The 21667-nt window shown below is 35.8% G+C and overlaps 1 protein-coding gene across 2 annotated transcripts in view; it reads right to left on the bottom strand.

The window, feature by feature from the left end:
- Positions 1–21667, bottom strand: part of NSF (N-ethylmaleimide sensitive factor, vesicle fusing ATPase) — a 182337-nt gene that overhangs the window by 20721 nt on the left and 139949 nt on the right. For both annotated transcript variants that reach the window (XM_077164052.1, XM_077164053.1), the window contains 4 exons: positions 21280–21436; positions 18687–18820; positions 6686–6752; positions 3803–3882 (listed from right to left, as the gene is read on the bottom strand). In XM_077164052.1, coding sequence (XP_077020167.1) covers positions 3803–3882; positions 6686–6752; positions 18687–18820; positions 21280–21436 — 438 coding nt within the window. The remainder of the gene's footprint in view (positions 1–3802; positions 3883–6685; positions 6753–18686; positions 18821–21279; positions 21437–21667) is intronic.

Here is a 21667-nt window from a genome sequence, read left to right as displayed (position 1 = left end):
GGATCTTAAAGAGCACATTTGCCTCAACTTTCATAAATCTGCAAAACTTGAAAAGAGCCCCAGTGTCATCAAGTAAAAGAGACGGCTTTAGGAATCGCACAGGATAGAGGAGTGTCTTCGAGCCTCTCAGTGCTAAGCCGGACATTTCCTAACACTGGACAAATTGTACGTCCAGCTCTGGGAGGGTGAAATGCAATGGTCTTTTACCCTCCAAGCCAATTGTTAGCTTTTCACAGGAATCAGCAGGGAAGCACATGTGAAACCTCTGTGGCGGCGGTGAGCGCCCCCGTGCCTTGTGTGACTCTGCATGTAGATGAAGCAGGCTGGGAGCTTTCTTAGCTGCTGCTGCTGAGTTCTCAGAGAAGCCCTTTTCTCCGGCTTGGCTCCCTGCTGGGACAGCCCTTTTCAATTTTTCTATCCCCCCTCGATCTCTTCTCCTGCTGAACACAGGGAAACTTGATTGAAATAAAGACCTAGGGAACATGTTTTATTTTCTCCTGTTCAATCCATTTTAGAAAAGCTTTTAATTGGTTTTAAAAAGATGCTAAACAAAATGTGATGATGTTTTTCAGTCTTCTGAACCACAGATACCACTTTTTATACTCTCAAAGGGCTAATAAATCAATCATGAAATTAACTCTCCAGATAAATTTAAAGCAAATCCACTGAATACCCGGGTCATTAAAAAATCTATGCATTTGTTTAGAAAAATTTAAAATTCAAAGAAAATTATCCTAGTAACTGAAATCTGACTTGCATTTTTAGTCCTACACTGAAAATCCAAGACCTAGGGGATCACAAAGGGAAAAAAGGAGGGTTTGTGAACCAGTTTTAATAAGCCAACTTACAACGAGGGAGGGGAACCACAGGGGAGGGGTGGAAGTAGAAAAAGAATATCTTGATACATAACAACATAGGGCCCCTGAAGGGATTCTTTTATTTGAGCATGTGCATACATGCACACACAATTTTTCCATGTGAAAGCTGGAATTACAATAAATACAAAATTAAGGATTCTGTGACTGATATGATTACTGTATTATATGCATATGCAACTCCTCTTTCAAAGAATAATGCCTACAACTTTTCTTTATTGCTAGTGATAATAGATTTCCACCACTCGATAGGTCTCTGCAGCATTCGAATTTACATACTTTTTTTTTTATTAATTAAAAAAATTAACTAACACAACATTTAGAAATCATTCCATTCTATATATACAATCAGTGATTCTTAATATCATCACATAGATGCATATTCATCATTTCTTAGTACTGGATTCACATACTTTTAATATTTAATTGAAAACAGCTGAAAAACCTATATTATAATGGTTTGGTGATACCAATGCTTCTACTTTAGAATGACAAATAATCTTGACATTGAATCAGTCTGAAAACATTTCCCTTATTTTCCTGAGAGAATACAAACTTATTTAAAAAGCAAGGTGATACAAAGAAAGAGTATTCTTATTTTGTTAAATACATGCCAACCAGAAATATTACAAACACCAATCTACTTACTGTGTCTATAGATTTACCTAGTCTGGATAGTCATATAAATAGAATCATACAATAATTGGACTTTTGTGTTCAGCTTCTTTTACTTAGCACGTTTCCAAGGTTCAGACTATTGTAGCACGTATCAGTACTTCATTTTTTTTATGGCTGCATGATAGCTCATCATGTGGGTATATTACATTTTGTTTACCCACTTTTCAGCTGATAGAAGTTTGTGTTTTCCCCACTTTTTGGCTATTATGAAGAATGCTGCTGTGAATGTCTGTGTACAAGTTTTTATGTGGACATATGTCTTCATATTTCTTAGGGATATATGTAGCAGTGAACTTGCTGGATCATTTGATAACTTGTACACAGATATTCAACTTTTTGAGGAACTGCCATATTGTTTTCCAAAGTGGACGCACTATTTCATATTCCCACCAACAGGGTATGAGGGTTCTTTTTCTCTACATCCTCACCAACACTTATTACTGTCTTTTTTTATTCTAGCCTTCCTCATGGGTGTAAAGTGGTATCTCATTGTGCCCTGAAGGCTAATGATGTTGAGCATCTTTTCATGTGGTATTGGCCATCTATACTCCATTTACTTTTTTTTAATATTTTCACTCTAATCATACCTCATCCAAACACAAACTCCCATAATACTAAAACACTCAACCCTACCAAAATGAGAGAACTCTCAAAAGATATGTTTTATTGAGTAATTCATTAATCAAATGCCTATGTATAAATCTCTTTGCTAGACTTTGTAAGATTTAAAAGTATAAAATAATCTTCCTTCCCTCACAAGTCCTACAATAATTTTTACAAAACAGAAACAATTATTCTTAATAAAGTCTTAACTTACAATGTTGCAGGCCATTTGCTAAGATGCTTCGTTTATTTCTATTCGACTCTATTTGGATTACAAATATCTCTTAGCCAGGGGATTTCTTCCTGTTTAATGTGCATAGTATTTCTTTGTTTTCTTTTTTATTTTTGTATGTGTGTGCCTTGTATTTAGCAACGTAAAGGGCAGCAGTTTTAAAATATTAAAAAGTTACTCCCTTCTTTCCCAAAATGATTTCTATGCTTAAATTCTTTTTAGCTAAAAAACTTAGTGCCATTAGAAGTAAACTTAAATGCCTAGAAAAACTCTCCCATTCTAATAATTTTTAAAATGCTAACTTCATAAAAAAGATTCATTTTTGTGAAATGTACAGATACTTGAGAAATTATTTATTTTTATATCCCAACAACTATAAATATATCTATTTACATGTTTATAAAATACTGAAAGAATCAGAGAAGAAAAATCATACTCCCTTTTCTAACCTTAACCTTAGTATAACTAAAGCTCCAATTATTGGGAATGACAGTTTATAGGAAGACAATTAAAAAATCCTCTCACAGTGCATATATGTAGTAGTTGTTGTGGGTTATATTTCTTTTCACTATTCTAGAAATACAGACAAAAATAACCTAGAAAAACAAGGTAAGTCTTTTACCTTTAGCTCTAAAACATATGCTCATATAATTTTAACTGTTAAATTAAAAATTAGATTCACCAGCTTAACATTAAATATTTTCCATACAGCTTAGTTCATCTCTAACTTCAAATATGAGATTCCCATAGAGACTTGAGGATGTTTTTCAAGTAAGTGCTTAACCCCTTTGTATCTGCCTTTGATTGGCATTTCTTGGAATTACAGCACATAGAATCAATCAAGAGAATTCATGTCTTATGTCACAGTCAAACGTGCTCCAGCAGCCTCCACATAATTAACATATTTAACCAACCCTCATAGGTTGATCTTAAATTTGTTAAGCTATCAAAATCACCATCTTTAATAGTCACATAAATAAAGTATGCACCCACCCGAACCAAGATCCTGATTAGAAACTTACTTCTCAAAAGCGCCACATGACACAAGAGAAATAACTCGAGCTCATCTGCAAAAATAATAAATCTGCCTACAGGAAATAAATTTTAATTTCCCAAAATACAAATTCTTAGGAGAAGGGGGGTTAGGGATGTGTAATATGGTGGAGAATTTATAAAACAAATAAAATTCAATACTAATCTAAACTGTGGGATTTTTGAGAAAAGGAATAGAAAATTTCTTTGATTAAGACAGACTGTCAACCAGTGACCCTCAAAAATCCCTTCAACAACAGAATGTTATATGTCTTTATCTGCTTATTTAGAGAGCATGCACCACTATTACATGCAATTTATTGAAAAACTCAGTATAAATGTCCACCCTCACCCTCATCCTCATTATCATTATTATTTTTACCTGAGGAGGTGCCTTTTTCAGTAACACAAGAAGAGCCTGTAATACCAGGTTAGAAAATCGAGGGCCAATAGGGACATAATCTGGAAGAAAAACATGATTCCATTTAGGGATTCAATATACATATGCACAGATCCCAAGCATTCAGATTTTGCTGTAACAAGAGTAAACACAGTTTTAAATAATAAATAATAGTGACAACTACCAATAATAAGAAAAGGCATCTCCAATAATTAAAATGCTTAAAATACTATACAAGAGGGCGGGCCGCGGTGGCTCAGTGGGCAAAGTGCTTGCCTGCTATGCCGGAGGACCTCGGTTCGATTCCCGGCCCCAGCCCATGTAACAAAAACGGAGAAACAGAATACAATAAAACAAGAAAATGTTTAAAAATGTTTCCCTTTCTTCCTTCCTTCCTTCCTTCTATCCTTCCTTCCTTCTCTCTGTCTTTCCTTTAAAAAAAAAAAAAAAAAAAAAAATACTATACAAGAATCTCTATCATAAAATTGTTGGAAAAGCTTCTAAACAGACATTATAAGTTTATGTAGACAGCTTTGCCTGCTTTGCAGAGACAATGTGTTTTAGGAAAAAAACAACAGGTGTATTTATCAAACATTTCTAAGACATTACTGCAAATAGTATTCAGGCAATAAAACAGTGATTAGTCCCTAGGCCACTAAGATTGTCACTCAGGTGGTAAAGAACTGTAATAACTTTCTATCTATTAAGTTTCTACCAATTCTTCAATGTCTGGTACAAATGCTATCTTCCTAGCTTTCTTTTCACATTGCATATGGATTCTTACCCTGTGCTTAGAGCTATATGCAGCATCAATCCCAGAAATCAAAAGTGATTCCCTTTCCTGAATATATCAAACGCTTGGCACATTCTACTTTTGCACATTTTATCCTAATTTTTGCCAATAAATGCTATATAATGGACAGGCAGCATCTTATTTATTTTTTCTGTGACCTTATGAATTCTAGCACAGTGGTAAGGGCTCACCCAGTGCTTGCTGAATGAATGAATAAACAAGTATAGATAGTAATTATTCATAAAAGTGCATATATACTCAGGTCACACATTCCTGATGTAGTAGTATTGGCTATGACCACACATCTCAATTGTGTTCAGATAAAGGAATTTACCCAGAACTATGAGTAAGTGCCTAAAGGCATTTTAAGAAATAATCCTATAAACTGGGTTGTGATGTCTAAGAAATAGCAAAATTAGAATAAATGGCCAAACATCTAGGCCACTAGATAAAACTCTCAATTTAGGGACACTTCACAGATACACCTGCTTTGCTTTAGAACAAACATTGCCAAAACTTGGGAAAATGAATAAGTAGGTAGCCTTAACAGAGCAGCTGCAGCAAATCTGAAAAGTAATGGGAAAATGCAGTAAGCAAAGCTAACTTGAAGTTGTCATGATACCATCATGGACAGCTTAAGGAAGAAGGGATTAACCATGTGTTGGGTAGTACTTTCAGACATTTATTAAGTCACTAGGTGAGTTTCTATTTCAATAACATTTATTTCAGCATCCTGCAATATTCCAGATTGATCTCATTTTTACAAGGAAATAAGATATAAGAGTAACAATTTTCTGACATTTATTTGTAGTTTATTACTTATGAGTTAAAACAGTACAGTAACTAAGTTTTATTCATCTTTGTATCCTATAGTAGCACACTTAAACATAGGAGATATTTAATAATTAAAAAAAATCACTATAAAGCACTTAACACAGTTTGAAAATTTGTTTTTTGATTGAGGTGAGATTTGATAAGATAAAATTAACAATTTAAGCAATTTAGCGGAATTTAGTACCATCACAATGTTGTGCAATCATTACCTCTGTCTAGTTCTACAATATTTTTATCACCTCAAAAGGAAACCCCATGCCCAATAAGCCACTGCCTAGCCCTGGTACCCACCACTCTGTGTCCTGTCTCTATGAATTTACCTATTCTGGATATGTCATATAAATAAAATCATACAATATGTGACCTTTTGTATCTGGCTTTTTTCTTTCACTTAGCATAACGTTTTCAAGGTTCATCTATGCTGTAGCGTTATTAGAACTCCATTTCTATTTATGGCTGTACAATACTCCACTGTGTGTGTATACCACAATTTGGTTACCCATTTCTCTGCTGATGGTCATTTGAGCAGTTTCTACCTTTTGGCATTGTGAACAGTGCTGCTACGCACATGCATGTACAGGTATTTGTGTGAGTACCTGTTTTCAATTCTTTGGGGTATATACCTAGGAGTGAAATTGCTGGGTCATATGGTAGTTCTGTTTCTAACTTCTGAGGAACTATAGACTACTTTCAACTTCAAATATGTTTTCCACATTATCTCATTTTTGTCTTTAAAATTACTCTATATGGAATTATAATTTGTTTTATAAGAGGGAAAAACTGTGAGGTACATTGATTTTACATACAACTTTTGCCCCAAGTTATAGCTAATTTATGGATTTCAATCCAGTCCTAAACTTTTCTTTTATCAATTCTGTCAAAGGTCACGAGCAGAACCTCTGAGCTATAACACCTCAGAGGTACTAAATGGAAAATATAGCCATTGGGGAAAAGTACTAATCATTTATTTTGGGCAGGGTACACTGTGTGAGATACAAAATAATAGGAGAATGGGGCCTTACTGGAAAGCATTTTATAACGGAGTTATGGTCATAAGACATATTTTACAAGAATACACTGTTGACATCAGATACAAGAGGTAATATTATACTCTCTTGTAAGGCAAGGTATTTCTATTGCCCTACAGTCTACAAACACCTGTTATCTTTCCCCTGCGACTTTTGAGATAATAGCTATAATGTGGTATTATGATAGTACAATGACAAATCTCAACTCACCAAGTAGTCTCTCAATGTCATCCACAACCACACAACTGAGCTGGGATTTGTATGCATCATCAAAGATCTGGAAGAAAGTGAAACTATTTATTAATTCACTACCCTACATACTTAAAACAATTTCCAAGAATATTAAATTAATTCTTGAACAACACACAAACTAAGCAAAGTAAGACTCCACTGAATTAGAATTTTATAAACGAAAAGGATTTTAGAACCAAAATGGTCCTTGCAATTTAAAACTAAGAAGCTTGAGGCCCAAAGCAAGTAAATGGTTTTCCTAAGACCAGCCAACTGGATCATGGCTGAGCAAAGAGCAGGATGAGGCTGTTTTCAAAACCCAGAGCTGTTTGTGTCACACCTGGCATGATGAGGAACAGGTGATCATTAATCAAGTGGTAAATTCCATCACATTTATCATGTTGGTCTCTCGTATCTGTCAGGAGCCTGACCTCAATGCTGTGACTCAAGAGCTAGATGAGCCAGGAGGGATGTGCGGAATAAAATCAGATATCATTTAAGAATGGTGGTCCTGTGTGGGCAGAAATAATATTGAAAGAACAGAATCCTGTCAGCTCAGATCAGACCATAAAGGTAAAAGAGGTTACCAAAGAGAGTTGTGTATGAAGGATTAGATGGGTGTAGCTTTGGAACCAGTACATGCTTAAGATAGTCAGAGATGCAAATTACAACAAGCAGTGAAAGCAGCTGTTACATTCTGGTAAGGATGTAGCAATTTCAAATGGAGACAGAAGAATAAGTTTACGAATAAGTTGAATATAGGTGCACAAAGCCTTGAGCTCAACCCTTTCATAAGTGACAGAGGTTTCTCTCCCAGAGACTCTAAAAGAGGCTCGGTATGATCCTCTGGCGTCATAAGTAAGACTCAATCCCTGCATCCCAGGCCAGTCTCTCTGGTTAGAAGTGACCTCAATGCACTGAGATAATAACCCGCACAGTCCCCCATCTTGCCCGGGGTGGTATAATATTTCCTTAGTAAAAATCTCCTAATTGTAGAAGATCTGGAATTAGGTACAGAAATAGTCAAGTAAATCCATAATATTAACATTTTTCACATTAAGTTTAAAAAAACCTGTGTATACTTGGTTTTTAAAGCATTTTAACAATTAAGAAAACTTACCAAGTTAGATTAATTGACTAATCTTGCTAATACAATTTAAGATATACAACTGAGTAATTAATTTTGATGGACTTTTAAGTTGAAAGGTCAAAGATCATTTAAATAGCTTTGCAATGAATACTGAAATGGTAAGGATATTTATATTATTAGTTTTAATTTACTATCAAATAAATGTAATAATTACAGATTTCCTTTAAAAATTAGAATGTTTGGTTTGACAACTGAAGTACTTCAAAGAGAAAATCAAGTATTTGAAATATGGAAATACAGTTTAAAATATTTAAAGGAATTTAATTAAGCTGAAAAAATTCCCCTTTAAGTACTTGTTAAATTTTACTAGACTTACATATAGAATAAGAGATGTAAGTAGATTTTTTTAAAGGTTAAGTTTATTTTTTGTTGAAAGACTTGATTTTAATTATATTTTAATGCACTGAACTTTAATCTTTTTAACCCCAAATTAGCTACACATGGTCTTTTCAATGCTTAAACATCATCCATAAGGATGCAAACAGAGCAAAACAAAACAAAACAAAACATTAGAACAACTCACACTGACAATTAGATGGTAAGGCTCCCTGGCCCCACCCCCAAGTATACTGTGTGTTCCTTAAGGTAGGGACTGTCGGCCTCAGGATGATGTTTTTAGGGTCTGATCCCTCACCGGTGCTTAATAAATGTTTGCTGTGGGCATGCATGAAAGAATGTGTTCCTCATTTTTATTCTCACTGTCACCATCCTAACTCAGTTCTTCTTTAGGTCTTTTTTGGAGAAAATACTGGAAAAATAGTTTCTAACTCCAAAGCTCTTTAGTCAGTTTAACTCTTCTGTTGAAAATGCTTTCTTTGCGCCATTCCCTTTACTCCTCAATCACCTGCCTATACCCAAAATCCCACACCTACCCTTTCACCCTCAGTCATCTGCCTCCCCACTGGACTGTGAACTGGATAAAAACTTCCTTCTCTCATGTTATCTCTAGCACCCAGCATGGAACTGTCTTCAGTAGTGATTGCTCAATGAATTCAATGGTAGAAACAGCACAAGTTCTAACTCCACCTTGTCATAAATCACTTGTCTCCTCGATACTTAGGAACAACGTTTTGTATACTGTCTATCTATTATGGGTTCACTGCATTCCTTCCTGTATTACACTAGATTGTAAGCCCTTTGAAGGGAGGTACTAACTTAATTATCCCTGTATCCTCACATTACTTAAAATAATGTCTTACCAGAAAGTAATTAATAAATATTTACTGAAAGAATGAATTTAGATTTACACATTTAAAATTAAAGTAGAAATATCAAGGAAGCAGGTGGAGATGTATAATTGAAGGCGAGGTATAGAAATCACATGCGTGGCAGTGATGGCTGAAGCCACCAGAGGAAACTATGAGATTCCCCAAGAAGAAAAGTTAGAGACTGAAAAATAAAGGACTAACACCTAAATCTTTGAGTGTTGGCTTATTCATTGATTAGAAAAATATTTTTGGGTTCCTACTATGTATCAAGCACTAATGAAGGCACCAGAAAAAGAGTAATAAATAAGACAAATGCAATCCCATCTTCGAAAAACTTAGAGTGGGAAGCAGATTACAGGTAACTGTAACAAAGCATGATGTTATTATGCTAGAGAAAATACGAGATGATATGGTAGGATGCTTCTAGGCAGCTACGGTAGTGGCTGCGGATGCTCATTTATATCCTGGTTTCTGTCGGGGCATGTGGCAGGATTGTCCTTCCCCACCCCTCTGATGTTACGCATGAATATGGGACTCAGTTTGGTTAAGAAGTGAGTGGAAATGCTTATCACTTTCCCAAAGAAGCTTTATGAGCCATTCATTGTATGATTCGTCATATTCCATTTCCTGCGTTGGCTATCGCGGAATCACACTGTGATGGAGTCTCTATTATCTGCTTCAAGACAGGTCTCTGAGAAACTACAATGAGCAGAGCTTCTCTGCGGAACCACAATGGACATGCAGTATACATGAGAAATAAACTTTGTTGTGTTGATTCTTATTGCAGTATATCTTGACTGTACAGGATTCAGGGGTTCAAGGATTGTCTCCTAAATTTAGGAAGTGACATTTAGTCTGAGACCTGAAGGGTGAACAGGGGTTAACCAGTGGAAAAGTAGGGAGAAAGTGTTCTAAACAGTGAGTACTGAAAATTCGAAGACAGAGAGATGAGAAAATTTAAGAGCATTGCAGGAACTGACATAAGACTTATTAAGAATTAAAATGAAGAGTTTGGTGTTGGTGTCAGTGTGGGGGTGTTTATTTGGGGGGGTCATAGGAGGGATTCATAAAAGATTAGGCAGAAGAGGTGAGGAGGGAGCCTGGACATCATGGGACTTACATATTTCAAATGAATTGAAATTTTATTATAAAGGCAATAGGAAGCCACTGAAGGGTTTTTAAGCAACAGACTGACATGTCAGGTTTATGTTTTAGAAACACTTTTTTTGGCCGATGTAAAGGAAAGCATTAGAGGGGATTAAGAGTTGTTTGAGACTGCAGAATGCCAGGTGATGATGGTGGCAGCCTGGAAAAGAGCAGGGGGTGGGTGCTGAGAAGTGAACAGATTTTAGAGGTATTTAGGAGGTAGAACTGAAAGGACTGGGTGCATGAATAAGTTTGGCAATGAGGGAGAATCTGGAGTCAAGGATCCTGGTTTGGCAATTGAAATAAGGAATGGAGGGGAAGCTGGTTTGAGGATGGATCATGAATACATTTAATGAGCAGGAAGAGAAGAGTCTTTTACCTTCACCCACCTCCAAAAACAGGGAAGAAGAAATGAGAAATAAAGGATATTTATTTCACAGCCCCTTGATAGATAATGATGGCTCCTTTTGGCTTTGAGTTGGTGAATTCAAGATAATAGAAAAGTTTGGAAACAGTTCCATAGTGGGTCTTTGCTATTTTTTTTTTTTGAAGACCGGATCGATATAGCAGCCAATGTGGTATCCTATAAACTCAGATGATTTCAGGAAATAATGCTGACAATAATGCTTTCTCTTCTCAAAACATTTTTCAGAATTCTACCGAAGGCTCTAATACAAGCATATAACTCCATCTGTTAAGAAGTAACATGGATTACTTGTTACAGGAGCCTGGGACATAGGGCCTGGCTAGTTGCAGGCCTACATTCTTCCTGCATCTGCCCACCCCCCACCCCTTGAAAGCAGCATGGGACTTCTGGCCATGGGGACCTTGCTGGGACACTGCTGGGCTCTAAACTGACGAGAAGATGCTATGTAGTCTCACAGTTTATCTCAGATACAATAATTCATGAAGTATTATTCATCACTTCACAGCTGACTGCAAAGCCCACATATAACATTTTAAAAGAAAAGTACCTTCAGCAGCCATTTAGTGTAAAGCAGTTTTTTTTTTTACGACATTTCTTAATGTACTAATTACTATCACTGGAGGGAGAAGAGCACTCAGAGCTAACAAGATACTAACCATGACAAAAGCTATATACAATTCCAGTTGTAACTTGACTAGTTTCAGTTGACCAGTCAACTGAAACTCCTTTGGGTGGTTAATCTGCTCTAATTTGAATACACACACACCTACACCCCTTTTCCTCACCTAGTCACAAGTATAAAATAAGCACTTTCCTCTCTGCCTGTATCCACATTCTCTGCTTAGTCTCTTTAGCCCATTCCACTATCTCAGGCTTCCTGGCCCAGCCCCCAGCACACTCTTCTAAGATACTCAGATTCCACTGACATGCGCATGATGAGATCAGCTGCTGGACTAAAGCCTACATAAGATATTTACACACTGAGCTGGGAAATTCTACCACGATTTTGGATAGATAAATCTGAAAAGGAGGATAAGTACTAGAAGGAAAGATGCAGAGAAAGCAGAATCTCTCAAACTGCTCTGGTAAGACAAGTGAAGTGCCAAACCTATCCTGGTAAGAGCACACAACAGACAGACAATGCCTGCTTCAGATCAAAGGATGCCAAACCAACAGTGTTAGCCAGGTGGGCTGGAGCTAAAATGGCTGTATATTATAAAACCTTCAAAAAAAAATTAAATCCGATCCTCTCATTTTGTAAGATAGAAGCATGATACTCAAGCCTTGTTCTGCTGGTAAGGTTACCAGTAGGTGATTATATAACATCACCCAAACTAAGAAAATTTGAGAGTGGAATGGGGAGTTGTTAATAATCACGCTGGGACAACAGGTATAAACCAGGATGGCTCAAGGCAACTAGGGATGTTATCAGGAAGTTTCCTGGGGAGCAGGTATAATTATCAGCATATACACAGGGTCTTAGGTGAGAAGTATGAAAGGAAAGGTTAAAGAAAAAGAATGGATTGAAGAAGAAAAGACAGTGGAAATTGATGGCACAAGCATGAAAATACCCTGAAGTCTATTCAAGAGGATAAGGAACATCTCCAGAAAACACAGAATCCCATGGTCAATTTCTTGCTGTGCAAATAATGAGCATCTCATCATTAAACCCTCTGGGACTACCTTTCTTGTGTGCAAGACACATGACACAGGCTTGAAGTCACAAGAAGACAACCCCAATGTGGGGAGCCCAGGTTCACAGCGTGCTGCAGGAAGAGATGGAGTGAGGCTCCTGCCACACGTGGGTGAGGGCAGATCTGAACCGGGTCCTCAAAGAGTGCAGGCTCCAAAGACACACTCCGGGACCCTTCAGGCGAGCTGGGAGCCTCCTGCCTGCAGGGGAGGGGCAGCAGCTGCAGACTCTGGAGTTCACAGGAATACACACGGGAGCATGTCAGTCTGGGCTCCCTGTTAATCCTAGCCTTTCAGAGTCACAAACCACAGCAGTGAGGGTTCTAAGGAGATTCTGGCCTCCATTTTCTATAACTTCTTTAGTGATCTTAGCTGACTGAAGCCAAATTCTCCGGTTCTTTCAGGGGCTGAAAAAGTTCATTTCAATTCTGAAGTGGTTGGGGTGATGACAGTAAGAATTTGGTGGCTTAGAAAATTCCTAATGCAGTAAATCTGTCAGAATTAGTTGAAAGCAGACTGTAATAATATTTGGTAGCATTTTAAACACAAATGAACAAATCAAATACGTGCTATTAGTAATAATCTCTAGTTTTGAAAAATAAGTTGGTACTAGATCAAGGAAACAATTGCCATGTTAATGCCTCCAGGAGTGGAGGTAAAATTTGGCAAAGCACCCTGGAATGACCTCAAATTCCTATATTTGGTCTCCCTGCTTTTGAAGGAAAATTCCTACATTTTCACATAACGTAAGCCAGAGAGTAGGTATTCTTAACAATATTAAAAGTCACGAGGTCTGTAAGTTCTGCAAAAGATCTGCACTGTCCTCCTTTGTGTGCCAAACAGATACAAGGGCTAAAAGACACATGTATTAACAAAACAACAACCAGCACCCACCCCCCAGCCATACAGGGCTTGAAGTCACTTCCGGAATGTCCACTTCTCTCAGCTAATACATGCACACTTCAATGAACCAGCTACATGATATATTAGGATGTTAACCCAAAACATTCAAATTCTGTTGCTTAGTAACAGATGTCAAAAGATCCAATTTGAAGCTCTGCTCTTTGTATAGCCTAAACCATGAGAAGAGGAGGATTAGGCATCCTGATTCTGTCCTGTGTAGACTACTGTTTGCAGTAGGATTTCCCGGAGGACATCCAAAGAAGATTATTTCTTTTTTGCAAAGTTAGCGGAAAGGAAAATTTCTTCCATTAATTTTCAATCCTTTAAAAACAAGACTATATCACGTTATTAATGGGTGCAGTTTTATAAATCACTGATATTTTTACTTAATTGTGTTCAAATTATTTAGTCACATGATTGTTCTATTTCATCTCTGTACTATGTATCCAGAAAGCATCAAGATTAGGTAATTAGTTAAAAATCAAATTCCACAGCTTTGTTCTTATGTTCATTTAATGCCACCACCAGAGCTAATAAAATAGATTTTTTTAAAGTACAGATGAAAAAGTGGAAAAGGGAATTATAATTTATAAAGAGAATGAAGTTGGGGGCACAAAGGAGGGGAAAAGAGGAAGATGTGTGAATAATTCAAATATCTTCATGGAACATATTGCAAAATGTTAAGGTAATATGTCATATATATTTTGGCAGTGTTGGAAAGTTTATCTACCAAGAGAATGCCTATATATCTCTCCAGATAAATAATTTATTAAGCAAATTAAGAGAAGTACAAAGTGAATTTTAAATTGAGAATAAACTACTTCCATGCATTTCAGCACCATCCTCATTCGCGAACAAGAAGTAATATCTTAATTACAATGAAATCTTCTACTCACAAAAACTCTTCCCTGTTGGTTTAAGTAATAAGTAGTATATTAAAATAATCTACAAAGTAACTAATCCAAAGCACCCCTTTTTAGCACAAATGAATGTTACAGTACTTCTGAATTTCCAAACTATTGCCATTGCAAAGCATTTTGAAAAATCTTCAAAACTGAGTAGTCATTAAGTGGTAATTCAAGAAATAATTAAATGCTAACCTTTGCTTATCAAATTGGCAAAAAATATTTTAATAAGATCAAGCGTGAGTGAGAATACAAGGAAACCGATGCTTCCATATGTTTGAACTGTGAATATACATTAGTGCAACTTTCTGAAGAGATGGGTACAACTTTATAAACCATTAGCACTTTCATATAAGAGTTTTGATAGCAACAGGTATTGAAACGCTTTAAAATATTCATATTTTAAATTTAACAATCCCAATTGTGATAATTTATCCTGCAGAAGCAATCAGAAATGTATGTACAATAAAAATGATAAATAAAAATAGCCACATATTATGTTTCAGGCCCAGTGTGATTTATACAACTAGCATTTCATTTAATTTTTTTTCATTTAACTTTAATAATAACCCTATGAGGTAGTTATTGACATTATCCTCATTTTACAGATGAAAAAACACAGGCTTATGGATTAAATGGCTTGTTCAGGGTTATAGAGCTGATTTAAGTGCGATGGAACTGAGATTCTAAGCGCAAGTTTTCAGCCAGTACAATACTCTATCTAAGAAAAATCTAATAAAATGGGGGCAATAATTTCTCTAGTTGGGTAGTTCCACAAAATATTATTCATAATTGTGGGGAAAAACCCTGGAAACACCTAACTGTCCAACAAAAAGAACATGATATAAATGGTTTATATATAAATGAACATTGCACAGCAACAAATTTAAAACAGAAGATAAATTGTAACCATACTGAAAAAAGTTCACAACATTTTAAGAGAAAAAGCAGGTTTTAATCAGTATGTCCTGTCTGATCCTCAGTACATACCGTGTTGTGTGTGTGTCTGAAAAGAGAAACAAATTAAAGGATAAGTGCAAATACTGATCTGTTTTTATTTTCTTCAATGTTCTTTTCTGTGTTTTCTAAATTACATTTTTAACTAGGAAAAGCTAGGTGACATTTGTAAGGAAATAAATTTCCTCTCTGGAATGATAAAACATGATAAATTATTTGTGCTCGGAGGAAAAAAAATGGAAACATCTTCTCATTTTCACATTAAAAATGAAGGAAAGAGAATAGGGGAGGGAGGTAGACTAGAAATACTACAGAATGGCATTTATATCTCATTTTCAAAAACAACCTGGAAGACTTAGCATCTGTAGACTGGTTTGAGCCCTCAGGCTTTTGTCAACCTATCATTAGATAACAATGTGAAAACTATTTGCAGGGAAAGATTTTGCAATATTTCTAATATATTTCTAAGATATCTAAGCTTCATTCTTTTCTCTGTTCTGAACTTTGGCTAGAGGGAATAATTTTTTCCCAAGGAAACCCAGAAAGTTTAATATTAATTTATTACACGGTGAAGCAGAAATAACTTCTGTAACTTTAAGGGTGTACGGGTGATCCAGACAGTGAATCATAAATCGAAACAATTTTGAATAAGCTTGCATAGACACTTATTTTTATACTCCTTAGCCTTCAACTCATCTAAAACTCTACCTTGAAAGGCTTCAACAATTTAAAGATTAAATCTTAAGTTATTAAGCCATTAATTTAACCATTTAAGCCTCTAAAACCAGCACATATTACCTTTCCCCCTCAAGTCAATTTGCAAGAGATTAAAATAATAAAAATGATAATATCTCACACTTACAAAGCACCTTTGATCTGTAGGAGCCTAAAGTACTTTTTAAAAACTTTTATAGAAAAACTAGGACAATCCACCCACATCTCAGAGCACATCTGAGGTAGAAGTTGGCACCTGGTGGAAAGCTATGGAGTTATTTATCATAGGCAGAGGAGACTACCATTTTTGGACAAGTATAAGAAATGGATAATTTAGGGAAATGCAAATAGAATTAACTATTCAATTAAATGGGAAGTTTAATGGCCACAGATTCCAAAGGCTTTTATTTAAATTTTCACCTAAGGAAGAGATTGATGGTGGCTTGATGAGCCCCTTTAGAAGGAATAAACAAAAAATAGAAAAACTACCTCTACCTATTCAAGGGAAGTTACTGGTCCCAGTTATTCTGTCCAGATTTTCCTGGGAACATTAGATATTACTGGTTTCACCTAAGAAACAGAATAAAGTGATTCTGATATTCTAAATTCTTTTGGGTCCGGCAACATTTCCCTCTCTTTCACATTCAATTTTGAAAGAACTGTATTATACAGAGTTATATCTTGGCATTTCAGTATATACGGCTCAAATCTGTTAGAAGTACCACTTCCTCTATCATTTCAAGCACCCTACACAAATATTTTTCTGATACTTTCACAAACAAGAAAGTAACTTTAAAAATTTACATTTTTTAGAGTTTGCTTCTTCTTGAATATGTTTTTCCTCCTCAGTGTCTTCCCTAAAGAAAAACTGAAGTAATCCTATCCCATGGTTAAACACCTTGAGCTGTCTTTATTGGGTAGTAAATCTCAAGATTCTTTTCCTGATTCTGATTTTCCCACATCTCTTTTGGTTTACAGTCACTTCATATCTATACAAAATGAAGCTTGAAAAAAAGGTAAGAATTTTAGTGAAAGAAATACCTCAGCTGGATATAAAAAGAATTTCTTTACTGTCTGGGGATATACAAAACCTCAGTGGAAACACTGCCTACCAAGTGAGCTGAAACAGCCATTTAGAGTCTCCACCGTTATGCCAACGTGTGTTTGAAAGCACCATTTTTGATGGTCTTGCCATTTGTGCTGTTTTTTACCTCTCTGTCATCTGTCATCAGTATTTAGAGGGTGCAAAGTGAATGTAAGCGGTATAAATACTTTTTTAAAAACTTAATAGCTTTGTTATAATCACTGATGTTCCAAAGCACGGTCAGATTCGTTCTAATGACCAGAAGTGGCTGTTTAAAAAATAAAAAAAAAATTAAAAAAAAAAAAGACAAACCATGGGAAAGAAATGTAAATGAAAAAAAAAGCATCTCGTAGGCATTCTTGCCTCATATTTTACTGGGCCATGTTTGTTTCCTGGTACTCATAAATACTGTATTTTTTCTTTCCAGATCTCTTTTCCCAGGTTGCTGTTTACAAAGGAGTATTCTGCTGAGTGTGGATATAGTTATATACATTTAAAGCAGATCTGGAGTCTGAAGTAGCTAAAGCAGCTATAAACTGAGAAATACATTCACAGCTGCAGAAACCACGATAGGTAGAGCATTTTCCTTTCTGTTTTTTTGCTTTGTTTTTGGTTTTAAAGAGAAGAAATTTATTACAAAGAAAAAATTTCAGTGTATTGGGCAGAAATACGGGTTTCTATACCATTCTGAAGTAAAGATTTTTGGAGTAGAAAAAAGTTATAAAAGCTGAGATTTGTTTAAAACAAAAAAATTGAGTGTCCAAGTTCTAATAGCAGGACTCATTTTGTGCAATGAACATAAGGAAAGACTACTGTATAGTGTTTTTCTCTTTTTCCTTTTAAATGTAGAAAAGCTTTGCTTAAGGGTTGCATACTTTCATTGGAGTATCTCTGAATGATCCTACTCCTGTGGAGTAAAACAAGTGCTTACCGGTTTCCAATTGTATTTAGCTTCTGGGAGGAATTTGACAAAATAAAAACCTAAATAAAATGGGTGAAAATTCCCAGACAATTCAGGTGAATACACACACACACAGCCACAAAGATTCTTCATCACTGATTCTTATTGTTTTGCTTTTTTTAAAAGAGCAGTCACCCACTATCCTAGATGGTTTAGACAGCATTTGCTTGAATGTAAGAGAGATGCAACACATGATCTGAGACTTCTTCCAGCTCTAGGATTCTATGTAGTTTTACATAGACTCAGTGAGAGTCCAAGAAGACTGCTCAGAGAGTGGTAAGTGGCCCTTGGAGAAAGGAAAAAGTATGAGGACTACATTAAGTTGCCAAGCAGACTTTGATTATTACCTAATAATCCGAGCCATCCTTTTGAAGAGGCTGCTGAGACTATCTTCCCGGTGATGTATTTCTGTTCTTTCCCAAACTATACAGCCAATTTAATTGACCTTAGACAGTTCAGCTTTATACGTTAACGAAAGAACTTAAAAAAAAAAAAAACTAAATGCATTTGCTTCACTGTATTCAAATACTCTGAAATATGAATCTTTTTTCAGTAGAGTTGATACAAATTTAATGAAAATTAATGTTAATATGTGCTAAACAAAGCATAATTTGGAAAATAAAGGTATTATAATAAAAATACATTAAAAGTTAAATATATCTAAAACAGTCACTGTTTCTTCCTAAATTCTATTGATTATTTACTTCCATTTTGAGAACATTGGTGCTATTGTTTATATACACACATGCACAAAGTTAGATATATATGTACAGGTATATACATGCACATATCTAAGAGATAGGAAATTTAAGTGAAAGTAAAAATCTTGATACCTTCTTCATGGCCTGACATTTGGCTGTCTCAGAAAAGCCAATCATCTTATCAGGAGAACAGATTTTGATGAAAGGGAAGTTGGATTCCTCTGCAATCTTAGCAGCTAAAGCAGTCTTCCCACTGTGAGGAGGGCCTGCATGAAGATATGAGCAAGTCAGGGAAAAAAAGCCAACCTAAGCAAATGGGAATAAAACAAGTTTAAACTTTTATCCACAAGGTACTGAAATCTCAACTAGTTTGCTCATTAACATTTTCTAACACAGTTTCACGACAGACACATGTTCTCTTATTTACTAGCAACTAAATTTAATGAACTGATTAGCATTTCTCAAAACTATGGTGAAATACATTCCTTCTTACTTTCTCACACAGCCTTAATCTTTCAAACTTCTGGCTAATTAGAGTACCTTTAAGTCTAGATTAAAATCTAGAATTCTGAAGACCTCGGCCTTCTCATAAAGGCAACCAAATCTACAGAATAACCCTCATTTAGACATCCCCTCTTTCTCCTTTCTATGCAAAGGAACAGGCAGTTCTCTTTCAAACTATAAACCAATTCCTCTATCTTCCCAGGAACCTGACATTGTCGACTGTTCCCCTCTCTCCTGGGTACTCAAGCTCTTGCTCTCTCCTGCAGTCTTTTCAATAGCATTTAAACCTAGCCTCCCTAATAATTTAATAAACAAAATAAAACAAACAACCTCTTTCTGCACTTTACACCCCTCAACACCACCCTTCCTTCTCCCCTTCAGAGTGGAACTCCGCTAAATAATTATCTACATGACTGCCTTCGCGCTTCACCTCCCACCCTTCCTCAAGCAATCGTACGGCTTCCAGCCCCATTATGCACAACAGGCTCCCACCAAGATCACCGATGACCTCCATGTCACCAAGGCCAACAGATACTTTATCGTTCTTGGCCTCTTAAGAGTATCTGACACACTGATAACTCCTCTTTCTTGAGATACTTTTCTTTTCTTGGCTTCTATGATAGCACATTCTCTTTGCTCCTTCTTACTCTTTGGTTGCTTTCTTACTCTCCTTTGTCAAATCTTCCTGCTCTACTTAATCTTTAAATGTTGATACACTCAGGTCAGTTCTAAGCTTCCTTTTCTTCTCATCTTAAACCCTTTCTGTAAGTGACTTCACCTACTTCCCTGGCTTCAATGACAGCCTACAGACTGATAATTCACGAATGCACAATGACAGCCAGAACTCCCTTCTGAGAGCCAGACCCACTTATCCAATTCATTTATCCCATAGGACCCTTGAACGCAACGTGACCAAAACTAAATTTACGATCTTTCATCCTGAACTCTGCTTCTCCACCACTGTTACCAATCTTGGTAGACAATGCCATTTACCAAGCTGTGTATGCCAAATATCTGGCGGTCTTGTTTGACCCATATTCAATCTAGTTAATTAACATTTCTAAGCTTCAGCTTCCCCATCTACAAAATAGGGATAATGGTAACATCTACCCTCACAGGATTGAAGTGAGGTTTAACTGAGATAATTTAAATGAAAAAATACTAATAATTATTAGATCTTTTGATTGTCTACTCCTAAATATTTCTCAAATTGGCCTTCTATTTTTATTTGTACTATCACCACATTACCTCTAGTCATAATCTGCTCTTTTAAGACTAATGCAACTGCTTCTAACCGTTGGTCTCTCCTATATCATTTATGTCCCTCCAAACCATCCTAAACCACAAAACAGCCATAATGATGTTTTTTAAAAAAATACTGTTGTTGAGAAATATACACACATACACAGTGCAACCATATTATACAATCAAATGGTTCACAATGTCATCACATAGTTGTGTATTCTTCACCATGATCATTTTTAGAACATCTGCATCACTCCAAAAAAAAAGAAGGAAAAAGAACTCATACATCCCATACCCTTTATTCCTTCCTCTCACTGACCCACAGTATTTCAATCTACCCAATTTTTACCCTTTCTCTCTCCCTATTACTTATTTTTTATCCTTAATTTTTTTTACTCATCTTTCCATACCCTAGATAAAAGGAACATCAGATGCAAAGTTTTCACAACCACATAGTCACATTGTACAAGCTACCTCGTTATACAGTCTTCTTCAAGAATCAAGGCTACTGGAATATAGTTCAACAGTTTCAGGTACTTCCCTCTAGCCACTCCAATACACTGTAAACTAAAAAGTGTTATCTATATAATGTATAAGAATAACCTCCAGAATAACTTCCTGACTCTGAAATCTCACAGCCACTGGGAGACTTGTACCTAGTTCAATGCCTAAAACTAGCAAATACCGGGTAAATATTTAATTGAACCAAGTACTACATGTTATCAATCTATTAAGCACCAAAGATATCCCGATACAATCCTGTAAGAAAATTAATTGCTATCTTTTATCAGTAACATATTATCTAAAGAAAATTTTAGTTTGTGCACAATATTGGTACAATAAACTGGATTACTGTTTTCAGACCATGAACAAAGTACAGAATTGAAAATAACTCACTTTTCTAGAGTATACTAAATGATTTCTTTAAAAGTGTTGCTTTTTTTACTTTTAATGCCATCTCATGATCCTTTCTCACCTTCCAGGAGGACGCTGACCAATGGTGTGCGATCACTGTTTTTAGTCTGCTGAACCAGCAGCTCCCCATCTTCTAGAACCCGAGTAACTGGGTCACCCCATTTGATGATACCATTCATAATGTAACTTGCATAATCCTCCTGGTTTGTGCCAAATGCCTATTGAGGAAAAGGAGAGTTGAAAGCATTTTGAGCATTAGTATTAAAAACCAATACTCAAATTAGTATTTGAGTGCATACCACATACATTCTAAAAGTATTGAGCACTATTCCATATTAATGCAAAATGCCTGAAAAGCAAAAAGCAAATAATCAGCAAAAAATTGTTTTACAACTTCTCATTCAACTTTTTACCCAATAAATTAAAAAGAAAATCTGTTTTCGGGGACC

Source organism: Tamandua tetradactyla, chromosome 6 (genome assembly GCF_023851605.1).
Source record: "Tamandua tetradactyla isolate mTamTet1 chromosome 6, mTamTet1.pri, whole genome shotgun sequence".
In the NCBI taxonomy this organism is placed as follows: Eukaryota; Metazoa; Chordata; class Mammalia; order Pilosa; family Myrmecophagidae; genus Tamandua; species Tamandua tetradactyla.
This window is presented reverse-complemented; position numbering and strand designations above follow the sequence as displayed.